This window comes from Triturus cristatus, chromosome 4_2 (assembly GCF_964204655.1).
Source record: "Triturus cristatus chromosome 4_2, aTriCri1.1, whole genome shotgun sequence".
Lineage (NCBI taxonomy): Eukaryota > Metazoa > Chordata > Amphibia > Caudata > Salamandridae > Triturus > Triturus cristatus.
In genome coordinates, this window is record NC_140586.1 from 594,229,063 (window position 1) to 594,242,973 (window position 13,911).

Consider the following 13,911-nt stretch of genomic DNA (forward strand, 5'->3'; position numbering starts at 1 on the left):
ACGTGCAATACCACTTTCATTTTAGTGCATTTCTACAGATTGCGGCTCTTGAGGGGGTGTTTTCGAAGGGGCGAATACTTAGAGAGTACCAACCACGTGTGCACCTTTATTCCCGGATAAGCAACTAGTTCTGATTCTAAATTTTAAATGGATTATTTTGACGTGTCTGTAGTATTTTCTCTGGTGATCCTGTTTTCCTCATGCCATCTGTGAATGATAATTTAAACTGCCATCTGTCCGTGGGAAGAAACATCCGGCCCCAATACATTTTCACTGCTTGTTCTTAAAAACGAAACGTTTCTGAATTAATTAATCCATTAATTGCTTTTTCAGGAACAAGTTTGCAGTGTTTCCTAAAGAAAGATGCCACATCAATGCAGTTTTTTAATAATACGAGGCCAAATTAATTTATGATTTAGTGGGATGTTACAAAAGGTTTAATAGCTAGTCTTTTTTTATTTCAAAAGATTATTACGGGTTACTGGCTGGACGTTTAAGTGCTGCTATATCCTAAAATGCTCTTAGACACAACCTAGAAGGTTAAAAGCCAGTCCTTTCTCTCTCTCTAGTGAGCTGTCTTGAATTCCGAGTGATCCTAGCGCCCTGCCCGTTCGCCCTGAGAATGCCGGGCCCCGGGGGAGGCAGAGTCGCAGACTAGTCTTCCCCCGGGGTCATTCGCGCAGGGGTAGGACCAGGTAGGGTCAAGGGGTGGAGTTAGGGGGTGGGTATAAGAGCGCAGGGGAGGAAGGCGACTTCCTCTTCCTGCGCTCGGCACCATCGGGAGGGTTTAGCAAAGGCCACCCACCCACCTCGCAGTTGGGTTGGGGTTTAGGGTTGGCTAAAGCGTGCCAGTTTAGGACAGGCTGCGAGGGCTGGCGGTACTTTGGAGGGGTGGGGGGAGTCATTAGCGGGCACACCCATCCCTCGGGGGGGGAAGAGTGAACGAGGTGGGGGTAATGGAGGCATGAGTGAAATGGCCGATGAGAGCGGGGAGGATGCAAGGAGGTTTGTGGAATGGTGAGGAACGGAAGGGGCATGGAGTGGTACAAAAGGGGAGTGCGGAGTGGGTGAAAGGAGTGAAGGATTATAGAGTGTTGTGGGGAAGTTGTTATTCAGGTAATGTTTGGTTATTGTTTATTGTTGTGCAGCCTGGTCCTAATAAAGGGCCTTTTACGCTTAAGACACGGTGTGGTCTGTTTATTGCGCGATGCAAGGCAATGTCATCTGGCAGTTCTGGCTCCTTTCAAAATACACGCTGATGATAAGAAGCTAGTGTGGTCCAACGACTGGAATAGAAACCAACATCAGCACTGGTAAAAATCATGGACGTTGTTTCATCAATGTGCCAGGGGTAGTGGAAGTGACATCACATACCCCCCTTTGCTCCAATACCATAATAGGAAGTGACATCATTTGATCTTTGACTCTGAATCCTAAGTGTTGTCACATCGCCTTAATCCTGATGACATCACAATAATTGACACTGCTGAAGATAAGAGCCCCTAATGCACATAATTACACATTACCACAGCAGTTACTAACAAAAAATCAAAGTATATTATATATACATCACCTATATTTTAAATATGGTACTGACATTATAGAAACATTACACATTTCTCTTTTTTACTTCAAGAAAATATATGGGTTTGTTCAAAGAGGAAACACCCAGGGGCAGATTTATGTGGTTTCTGCTTTGTTTGCCATAAGTTGGCAGGGTATGCTCAGACGTGAGTCCCTTGCTCACTTTGCCACTGGATTCAAGCAAGCCTGGCTGAAGACGGCTGAAATGCCAGAAACCGGTTCTAGGAAGCTTGTTTCCGGTCCAGGGAAGACATGGCTTGGCACTTCGGGCTGGACTTTTCTCATGAGGCACAGGGTCAGACTTATTTGCATATGGCCATGTCTGAACTGGGGTGACAGAGTGGGCTAAAGAACGGTGATGGATTAAACCCAGATCAGGTGACTGGGGGTGAGTGCTTGCAATGTTCAACACTCCGTCCATCATTTCCTTTGGTTTCTGCGTTGCAAATACAGTGTCAAAAATTGCAAGCAGCAAGCCAGGGGTCGCAGTTGCGACCCCCAGCTATTCCTAAATGACGTCCATGGCAAAGATGGTCAAACCAGCCTCACACTGCAGAAGGCTGAAATTAAAATAAAACTATTGGAAGGGTTGGGTCATGGTAGCCCGACCTGTTCTGAAAATGGCTCACTAGCCTACAGCCTATACGGGAAATGCCTGAATAGCAGAATCTGTCCCTCACTAATGTTTTGCATAGTATTCACAAAAGAGACACTGCCGCTAAAGCGTCGATAAGGTGCTTGATAATATGCCCTTGAGAATTCCAATAGAAGCCCAGGTTCTGGTGTCAAGGACAGCAACCCTGGGCTTCTATTAGAATTCTCTAGGGCATATTATCAAGCCCCTTATCGCCGCTTTAGCTGCAGTTTCCTGCCGCTAAAGCGGCAATAATGTTTGCACCGTTCTTGATAATATGGCCCATTGTGTGGGGGTGAAAGCTCTTTCTCGGAGTGTCTTTGGCACAGTTCAATATTGGACAATTGCAACCTCTTTTTGGAAGGAGATACAGGTTACTCTTGATTTCTTGTCTGAGGGCTCTGTTCAAGGACTGTGAAGTACATCAAAAAACGTTCTGACCACCAGATTAGACCAGGGGCAGCTCCTCCCTATTGGCGGAAGAGCGTCCCTCCACTCGTCAGAGTCAGTCACACAAAAATAAAATGATAATGAAACAATATCATTTTATTTTTCTGTGACTGGCTCTGGCATATGTGTGTAGGGTGGGGTGGGGTTGGGCCATGACAGGGAGAAGTGGTGGGCACTTAGAAGTGCTCATGTCAGTTTGTCCGGTAGTTTTATGCCGGCCTAACAGACATGCACACTTGTGTTTCTCCAACCCAGCTGTGCTGTACAGCCGGGTTTGAGAAAAGCTGCAGGCTCCCAGGCACTGTCTGAGTAGTAGACCAGGCAACTCAGCCCAATCCTTGCGCTGCTGTCATAGAATGAGAGCAGCGTCCGGATTGGGTGGGGAGCCCGTGCTTTCCCTGTGACTGCTGTGAGAGAAGCACAGAGGCAGCAGTTGGCGGGGGCAGCCACAGGTAAGTATTTTTGAATAAATGTTTTATTTGTTTACCCTAAATTCCCCGTCTACCTGCCCCCTTCTGCTCCCCCCGTCCCCCCCACTTTCATTTTGCGTCAGCCGCCACTATATTGGAGGCCTAGTGTAGCGTCATTGCAAACCATGTTTTGATGCTGGCTAGTGAGAGCGGTGAAGAGGAATGGGTTGCAGGGGAGACATAGACAGGGTTTCAATAGCAGAATATGAAAGTCTGTGAAGCTTTTCTCTCTTTTGAAATTGGAGGAAAAGGATCACAGCTGTGCTGCTCAACAGTATTACACCTGTCTCTGACCCCATTCTCAAGGCAGGTAGTTGTATAAATATCTCTGTGCTTGCCACCAAAACTTTGGACCCACTGACAAACTTGAGGCGCTATGGTCATACAGCTAACTGGTGGAGCACGTGCGGCACCAGTAGGTGCTTATCCCATCTCCAGTCCAGCCTATCACAGGGGCACACCACTCCAGGTGCCTGTTGGCTACGACTGGGATAAATGATAGCAGTCAAACTGCCCAATCCTGCCGTCCTGTGCACTTGCTTTGGATGTGTCTGTCTGAAAGACTGCATCAGGGTCAATGACGGTAGCCCTTTCCATGATCTGCCACTCCTGCAGGATTGGCTCTTCTGTCCCTCACTCTCAGGTAGGATATCTTGGCATCTAGGACAGACCAGTTATTTCCCCTTTAGCTTAGACACTAGGCGATGTTCCCTCAACTCTGGAGAGTTGGTATTCAGAGCGACACCAACCCTTGGAGGTATAGTAGTCCCTGATTACTCTGTGGAGAACCCCCTCCTTGACAGAAGAGACCACAGAAAGAAATAATGATGGGCCTTGAGCTCACATCTTAATACTGGTTTCGCAGATGAAGGATGTCTATTTCAGGTCTGCTTCCGTGAAACCGATTTGGCTCAGTTCCTTTTTCATGTGCCTTGCCCACAGAGATCTGGAAGCGAGACTATAATTTGTGCCCTTTCAAAGGGCTCCTTTCCCTAATGACAGATACTGCAGGTCTCACCCATCTACCTAAGGGCAGCTGCAGTCAGATTCTTTTACAGCCTCATGTATCAGGAAGGGCCCTGTCACTTCTAATAAAAGCCAGATTCCTCTTTCCTCATCATAGCTTCTGGTGCTCTACCTCCCATTTAGGAGAGGCCAGCAATACATATGTGCTCTCAAGGGAAAGCAACCACTCCTCCATCTTTTACTGTGGTCCAGGCTGTGGTTCTCCAAAATGGAACCTGCAGGCATGGATCACTGGTGCATGGCACACTCTCGCATCTAGTACTCACACACGTACAACGCATGGGATGTTGTATTCAGGATTCCAGGTTCATCGTGAGCAGTGGAACTTTATCTGAATGGTCCTGTAAGTGCACATTCAGGGCGTACAGGTAAAAACCTGTCACTATAATTCACCAACAATGGTATGCTGCCATCACTGTGCTCCACGCATGATACCTGCGACCGGGACAGTAGTCCTTGTTACTATGTGGATGTGCTTGGTGCACCCCTCCTGGTCCAGAACTAGGTCCAGAATCAATCATTGTCAAAGACCGGGGCACACTGGACAGGGGCACACAGGACAGGCGACTCCAGAGCACATGATGCGGGGGACATTCCTGTCCCAACAGACAGTCTTTGAGGGGTGGGGCTGTAAGCAGTAGTAGCGCATGAAGAAAAAAATCTAAGTACTGTCTGACTGCACTCGCCTCTGCAGCTGCCCAAGCAGGCTTCTGCTACTGCCAACCATGTTAGGCATTCCCCATGTGCATTCACACAGGAAGGCCATACGTCTCACAGGTAGGACATGTGAATGCTTATTTACAGATTCCCTCCACCCCTGATTATAAACAATTAGAACATGGGGAATGCTCGAGGTTCAGAATGTGATTTTTCATGCTATGATATTGACCTTTTGGTGCCATATCCTCCTATTTCCAAAGTCACTTATACTGCATAGCAAGCAGATGGGCTGGAGCTCATTAGTCTCAGACCAACATCAGACACTACCGAGGTCGACTTGAAAAACTAGTTAAGCTCTATTCCAGCCCTTATCAATTTAGTGGCAGATTTACTAACCTTAAGCGCAGTGCAGCAGCACACGTTGCTGCGCTGCGTGAAAGGGCGCGAGCAGAACAATGCCATGGCACTCTACTATGGCACTGTTTCTCTCGCCCCCTGCACTGGTGCACTTTTGGTTGCCTTGCTTCAGTGCAAATACCATTTCACCATTGCAAGGTCGAGGCCACTGGAATTATGTGGCAGGAGAGGACCAAATTATGCAGCAGGGTTGAGTAAATTATATGGCAAGAAAAAGCCAATTATGCTGCATAATGCAGCACATTTTATAATAGTATTGCTTCATTATTTCATCATTTTTAAACTTAGTAACACTGTCTGGGCATTGGCTGCACCTCATTAGTACCAGTTTAACTTCTCAATGTAGCAATAAGCAACAGAAATGTGACCAGCCGAGCTTTGCTTAGGGCCTTCCAGTGCGCTGCAACATGTGTCACTGCATTGTTAATAACATCTGAAGCGTTTGAGATAAACCATTTTTTTTGTTAAAATCTGCAGATCATGAGGCAGATTATGGATTATGTGACAAATGCCGCAAATCTATAATTATGTGAAAATCGTTCCGGCCCCACAGTTGCATAATTCCAGTGGCCCTGTATTTCCCACTTTGTATGTGTGCTGTGCAATGCAAGAAAACTTTTATCAAACATTACACCTGTCTCAAGGAGGCGCTTCCATTTTATGCAAAGTCCTGTCTACCTGTTTAATATATTTGGCTTTATGTCAAAATCCAAAGGTGGTGCATTGGAACTCCCATATAACCCATGAAACACCCCCTTGACACAAAATAGTACAAAGGGCTACTTTATTAGTTTAGGGCTACCTTTCAAAGACAATCATGAATTGTGCTGGAAAGTAAATTCCAAATGAACACTTTGTGGGCCGGTTTACATCACTTTTGTGATGCAAACCTTGTTCAAAGTGTTAATAAATCTGTTCCTAAAAGTATTGGAATTTATATTGCGGATTAGCAAAGGCACGTTTGGGATAATTAGTACAATTTCTTTTTTTTAATATCTTTTTTTAGTTTTTTAGTTTGTGTATCACAAGCAACAATAAAACAAATATACAACAAGTGATAAGGCAAGTATAACCAAGCAACTCTCCACATAGGGAAGCGCATGGCAGCAATGCAATGCTTCAGTAGGATAAGAGACTATGACTTGTCGAACGACAACACAACGCACAGAAAGACCAGGTAGAAGCATCCGACACATCGGCAGGGAATTGTATATCAGAGTGTTCCATCCAACTCCCCCAAACCTTAAAAAAAGTGCATGGGCAACCGCCACTCCTGCAGGTAACCTTTTCCGCAGCCGGATAATGACTGTAATTTTACTCACAGGGTAATTTATTCTTTGAATGAGAGACTTGGAGGTTTTAGAAAAAATGCATTGAAATAATAGCAGTGGCATATATATATCACACAATAGATAGGATCCTCACAATATCCAAGTAGATTGGAAAGTCTGGAAGCGAAATGGTATTGCTCAATAGGCTTTGTATTCATGACTCAATGAACAGTAAAATCTAATCAGGAGTTTGGGATGTTCATAATTATTCTGTATGAGGCAAATTTCTCTATAATGGATTTCAGTGCAGATTGTTTACATAATTGTTTGTCATCCAGCACATTTGGTAGGATTTTCCAATGGTGAGTCAAAGGCCCCATCCTTATTGCAATCAATGGATAGACGTATCCATAAAGTAGAGTTCATTTGCTGTACAGATTTTCCATTTGTTGTGGAATGTACTTTTTACAAGGCTTTTTATTTTCGTTGTAGGTGAACCTCGGAAATTTGACCCAAAGTTCAAAGGGCCCATTCAGAACAGGTAAATCTTGTCTCCTTTTATTTGCTTCTGTCAAAAGTCTTGGTCTGTTTACTTCTCAAACTATGTGCCAACCTTGCCTTTTATGACGTGTCTTGTTCATGCCAGACTCCAGATAACAGAACTAAAAAGAAAGCCAGACTCCAGAAAACACAACTAAAAAGAAAGCCAGACTCCAGAAAACACAACTAAAAAGAAGATATTCTTTCACATTAAGTTATATTATGTGGCGGGCTGAAAAGGCAAGTAAACGATTATAAGATGGCTTAGATAAAACAAAAAACGCTTTATGCACTGAAGCCACATCCAGATAGCTTTCCTACCCAAATAAAATTTTCAAATCTGAAAATCCAAAAAAGGCAAATAGGATGCTATTGGTAAAACCCAAAGCTGCTTTAATTGTGACCAAGGAAGAAGGAATATATTTAGAAAGGGATTTGAAGTAGTTTAACCAAAAGACAAAGGTCAGTGTCAACATGAATATACGTGGTGTGGAGGGCGTGCAGTCTCAACTGGACTCCCAGAAGAGCAGGTAAAGAAGTGAGACTTTACAGGAATATTAACCCGTAAAATATGGGTAGGTTTAAGGACCATTTAGACCCTACATGCTAATATGTTATGGTAGAATGTACATTATTGCCTCTTACCTGTAATCTGGCAGGGACCAATTGTAAAATAATGCAGACACGTAGACAGTTGTAGTTCCCAAACTATGATTTTCGTAGTTTCCATTGCATATGCTAGTCAGCCGTACCCATGCCTGCTGGTGGTTTGCAAGGAAGACAGTTTGCAGGTGTAGAGTTAGCGGAAATCTGTATTTGCAAATGTTCCCTCTATTTTCTTTACATAGAAGGCATTCTGCATGAGTAGAAATCACTTTCATGACACACCTGCCTGAAAACAAGCACTGGCAAAGCCTATAGGTCTCAGCTCTATAAGGCCAAGCTATTGGTTTTGCCAGTGCTATTTCATTGTTATTGACCAGCGAAGGCATGTGTCAGGATTCATATGCGTGTATGACTGGCAATTTTGCAATGGGTTTTTCTATCAAGAAGACCCATTCCACGATGGCCGCTGATGGGAGCATGCATGGTGATGATACAAGCGTGTGCATAAATGGGGACGCATGGTATCTGTTTTTATAATACCAGTCTAACATGCAGAAGGCTATGTTAGATTGGTAAATTAAAAGTAAAAAGAAAGGGAAACGAGAAAGAAAGAAAAGTGCATGAGAACACACATAAAGGAAGTGCGTGGCCCAGGAGAGTTTTGGAGCTTCCGGGGCATGGATAAAATAAATGAACAAATAGATAAATTGTGAAATAGGAGGGTGGTGGGGGGCAGGACACAGAGCATCAGGTGAGTGGGAGGGAAGTTATAAGAGAGCACACTGGGGTCACAGAAACATGGGGGAGAGAAAGCAAGAAATACTGCGTTTTGATGAGGTAATTTACACTCTAGTCTCACCATGGTGTTTTACTTAAAGTACTGGCTGGGCTTCTCCTTAATAATATTACAAAATACATGAAAATATTGCACCAGTAAGTTCTGTGACATGAGAGAGAAGCTGTCCTCCTCACATTCACCGAATATGAAAGGCTTTCTCCTGGGCTACTGTGAAGGCTGTCCCCATTATGTTTTCTGGAACGCTGTCGGGATTTCTTCATAATCATTTAAAAAATGCATCAAAAGATTATGTTTTAAATTTGTGTTTTTGCATGAGAATAGGGTCCCTAATAGTAACTTATGGCAGATAGCATGAGAAAGGGGTGATTCATTAATGCAGATGATAATATGCACCCTAGCATTGCACACACTGAGCCAGCTTGCTGCTGCTGATTAAACATACAGGCCGCCTTCCTTGGGTTGGAGTTTTGCACGGCCAAGTACAGTGTTGTCCTCAAGAATGAATGAGGCAATATTTCCCTTATCATAAGATCCAAAGCAGCATTTCCAAATCTAGCTAATAAAAAAGAATGGCTAAAATAAAAGAGATTGAGATCAGATTTAGAGAAACTGTGAAGGTTTGTAAAAATAAAAAAGTGTAATACAGAAAGATAAAAATATATTGCTATCAATTAATAAGTCAAAAGACATAGAAATCAATAGCTATGTTGGCTCTTGGAATTTAAAATAGATGCAGTGTATGCAAAATCTGAAAAATAGACCAAGTCCAATATGTGCAGCACATCAAAAAAATAAACGGCAGTATCCTTAGTAGAGATCCAAAAAGATGTGTCTCACCCTCAAATTCAGCTTTTTTTTTGTTTATAGTTCATTTCCCGATAAAAAGCAATAGAATCAGGTTAGCAAATGTATCAAATCTACAGCAAATCAAAGTGCAACATTATGAAATTTCAATATACACCACAACAATTACAAAAGGAGCGTTTACTATATTGTTTTGTTTTCAGTCCAAATTCAGGCAAGCCAATGTTAACAAATATAACAACGATGAACAAGAAGTGAGATTCAATTGTCAGGAGTCTCAAGAATGCGTTCAGTATCCAAGTTTTATTGTTTTTGCAATACATGAAATTTTCCAGTGAGCCCAGCCAAAGCGTTTTGTCCTCTATGGACTTCATCAGAGTTGGGCTTTCCAAACTTGTGTAACTATTAAGTAGCAAGAAGTATGGCCTCCTGCTGCAGTGTCTTCATGGGTAATAAATTCCTTTTCGGGTGGTGTAGTACCCCCTAAATTATCTTCCTCCTTCCTGCATCAAGGCTCGAGTGTCACGGAAAAATCCAGAGTCCTGAAAACCCTGATGAAGTCGATTGGGGACGAAACGCGTTGGCTGGGCTGACTGGAAAATTGAATGTATTAAAAAATCAATAAAAGTTGGATACTGGATGCATTCTTAAGACATTCAATTTCACTTTTTGTTCATCATTGTAATATTTGTTAACATTGGATTTCCTGAATTTGGGCGGGAAAAAATGCAATATAGTGGATGCTCCTTTTCTACTTGTTGTGGTGTAAATTGAAAAGTTGTTGCTTCTAAGCAGTGGGCCATGAAAAGTTGAGCATGGGATCAATGATGATATTTAGTACGATACATTTGTACAACGGTAGGGCCTACAATGTTTTTGCTTATCTTTTGTGTATATTATGATATTTCATGTAATACCATTATCCTAACACTTTCTCCCTAAATTAATAATTATCAAACCCCTTGTGACCTATTGTCTTTGGAGGTGTCAGAACAATATGACTACATAAACAATGAAAAGACTCCTAAATTAAAGCAACACAGTGTGCAGCAGGAAAAGCCTTGAAATGTATCTAAAGACTTTCTCCAGAATACTTCGAGAACAACATGCTTTTACAAAACAAATAGTGCACGTCTTGCAGTGTGCAATGTCAATGAGAAATATAAACACAGTTGGCCTGACTCACAAAGATAAACTTACACTTCTGTGTATGTTTAGTCTTTTTCGGTAGTCACAAACTACGATTTAATAGTAGGATTGTCCTATCTTTTTATGTGCGGAGTTCTCCGGCCAACTGCGGATTCTCCGCATTCGTCAAGTTACTATTAAATCAGAGTTTGTGACTACCGAAAGAGTAAACTTACACAAAAATGTATGTTTCAATTTGTAAATCAGGCCACAATGAATATTATAAAACATTGGTCATGTTACTTCAACATGGAGACTAGGCCTAGTTAAGATCTAGTTTAGCATAGGTCAAGAAACCATAGTTCTGTACGTCCCAGCGTTTTCGTTTTAATTTGAAATCTTTCCTAATAATAAGCACATATCATTCTCAGCAGGAAATAATTCCCACAACTGCTAACTGCAACAATTAAAAATACACCATAAAGAATAACGGTGGTAATTGGCAGCCTAATTTTCCCAGTCCGACCTTAAATGAAATGTATAAAACGCGCTTTGTGACTCAAGTCTACTGGAGACATGTTTCCTACATCCAGAGTCATAGCCTGAAATCCCTACCTCAGGCAGACAGAGAATGCTCTTAGACACAACAACTCGGTTGTTTGCTAATATCCACTAAAGCAGCTCAGTGGACATGTATCCAGCCTCAAAATACCATAGCTAGAGTCATAAATTAAAATCAAGTGTGAAAATAAAACATGCATGGTGACGCAAAGCTTCGCACAATCCTTCATCTGGAATCATACGTTCAAATTCCAGCTCTCAGCACTCCGACTGTAATCTTGGACGCAGTGACATTTGGCGACCAAAGGTACCCACACAACATGCACAGGGACACGATTGTACCGGTAACGTGTTTCCTCCATATGGAACATTGGAACAAAATAACAGCTCCCTGCACACAGCGTAACACCAGACACATTGTCTCAGGTGTGTACACCCACATCTACAACTAATGTGTCCACCCACTAAACACATTAAAATAAGCTTCTACAAATTGACATTCTACAGTGGTGGTTACAGTACTCTCTGGATTCTCATTAACAATAAAATATGATGTAACAAACACTGCCAAAGGCGGTGGCTGCAGACTTTTGGCTTTTTCAGTACTTATTTTGCTTGTGTTGGTTTTCTAAAACAAATGCTAGGCCCGCTACAACATAAAAGACATTGGCTAAAAGCACATTTTTGGTTTAAAAAAGCACACGTTGCCATACTAGCCAATGCACTGTAAGGTACTCCTTTTTGAGCCGATGTTCTCCATGCGAAAGTAGAATGATGTCACTCACACTGAAGTTAGCCAATGGCCATCCATTCAAGGCAAAGAACCTGTCTGCACAGACTGTGATCTTGGACACTGTGCCTGAGTTGTAAAAAATGTAAAGTGACGTGCTCAGTGGGGCAGATCTGCATCAGCTGTGTTTCTCTTAGAAATAGATTGGTTGCAGTCACACATTGAATTACCGTGATGGTTTGTTCTTTTCTCATGGAAATGCCCTAACCATGGTGGTTTACATAGAGGACAGTCTTGGCAAGTGATTGTTGAAAGTGAGTGGGTGGTTGAAGGTAAGTGGGTGAATGTAAACAGGATGGGTTTGCTGTACGTGTGTGTCCGATATTTGGAGGTAAAGAAGGCTGCGTGTTGTGTGCGTGCAATAGTAGGGTAGCCTCTAGTAGTATAGCCTCGTCAACAGCTGAAGGCAAAAGTTCTTGCAGCAAGATTCTGATTATGGAAGGATCTTGCATAGTGCAGTGCAGTGCATGGAAGGTTGGAGGAGTCAATTAATAAATGGGCATAAGACCAGTGGTGGCTGGCATCTAAGGGGAGGGGGCGGGAGCATGAGTGCAAAATAAAATGCAAATTATTAAAAACTTACCTGAACGTGACGTCGTCTGCTCCAGTCCTCTTCCTACCACTGGAACTTGATGCAGCAACTCCCTTGACCAATCAGGGTGCAGCTCTCATTCAGCATGAGAGCAGCACCCTGATTCGAGGGAGCGGTCTTACTCGGCGCTCCACATTGCTCCAGAGGCTTGCACTTGCTCTAACCCAGCTGGGTTAGAGATGTTTAAAGTGCGCATGTGTGGCTGGCCGTTGCAAGACGGATGGCTAAAAAGGCATGCACCCTTTAAACAAGTGCATTAGACAGACTACACTACTCCCTGCTGCTGTCAGCGGCCCACCCCCCTCCTGACACTTGGCTCGGGACGGGCATGAAAAATAAAATGGTAATAAATTCCAGGGTTTTGGGCAGATTTTAAGTGGGTCGACGCTCCTCCGCTCTAATCGAGTAGCCTCCCATCCAAAAGACCTGACAAATTAAGTGAATGAACATTTCAGTGAGTGCATTGATGGGTATCTAATGCGTGATTGAGGTCATTGGTGCTGATTGGGCGGTTAGAACCGGCACAACCCTGCTTTTACGGCCTGCAGCAAGATTTCTCCAGCATCCAGTGTGACCCTGCTCTGCCTTAAAGCAAGCGAGGGACGAGGGTCTACGATAGAATCCAGCAGCAGTGAAAAGGACACTTACCTTTGTGATGCCTCCCCAGCCCTACCAGCACCATCGGGACCCTGTCTCCACACCAGAGCTGCCTCAGCCAGGATCCTTCTGAAGCCACACAAGACTTGCCCTCCCAGCCTGCAAGCCTGCAACGTGAGTATTTTTATGGCCCTAGACAACTGGTATAAGCGGATATGAGGAGAGCGGTTGCTTTTAAATACCGACTACGAGCGACGCCCGGGCATGTTAGGGAAATGAAAGGACCCTGTAGATGTTGGCAGTCGTGTCGCGTTCGGTGAAAATATCAATTGTGAAAAAGAAGTGCCCTCTACAGGGTTAGGGTGTAAGGTGCGCGTCCTTCTTGCAGCATTACCCGCACCTGTGTTCTATAATATCAGTGCATTTGTAATTGGCTACAATATTAGTAATGGCATATTAGTACATTTTATAGTGATGGTTATATTGTACGTCGCTTATATTTAACAACAAGCCATGTATACTTTGATTGAAGCTTTGTGTAAAGCTCTAGCGTTACTATTTATTTGAAAATAGCTCTGGGCCCAAGGGCGTAACTACCAAATGTGACGTGACTGCAGGAACACCGGGGCCAGGGGTATTGATTAATGGGCCTCACTTCACCCCAATTATGACCGTTTTTCAATAACAAACCAGATATATGGGGACCATATTCCCTTCCCTGCATTAGAGCCCACAACACTTGCTATCCCACTGCCTGGGCCGCCTGAAGGCGGTCATCCGTCCCCTTGTTAGGCGAAGGGCCCCCTCTTCACATTCTGCGGGGGGGCATTATTTTATATTACGCCACTGCTCAGTACAAACAGCCCAAGGCTGCCACATCCAGCAGATGCTCGGGTTTAATTAGGATCCGCTATTGGGTGTGTGCAGGGTGGGGCACAGTACAGGGTATAGTAAGAAGTACAACAAAATTGTTACTCGTATA

At 43.5% G+C, this 13,911-nt stretch overlaps 1 protein-coding gene across 7 annotated transcripts in view; it reads left to right on the forward strand.

The window, feature by feature from the left end:
* SLC44A5 (solute carrier family 44 member 5) overlaps positions 1-13,911 on the forward strand; it is a 745,501-nt gene that overhangs the window by 302,692 nt on the left and 428,898 nt on the right. For all 7 annotated transcript variants that reach the window (XM_085602261.1, XM_085602262.1, XM_085602266.1 and 4 more), the window contains exon 2: positions 7,005-7,053. In XM_085602261.1, coding sequence (XP_085458387.1) covers positions 7,005-7,053 — 49 coding nt within the window. The remainder of the gene's footprint in view (positions 1-7,004; positions 7,054-13,911) is intronic.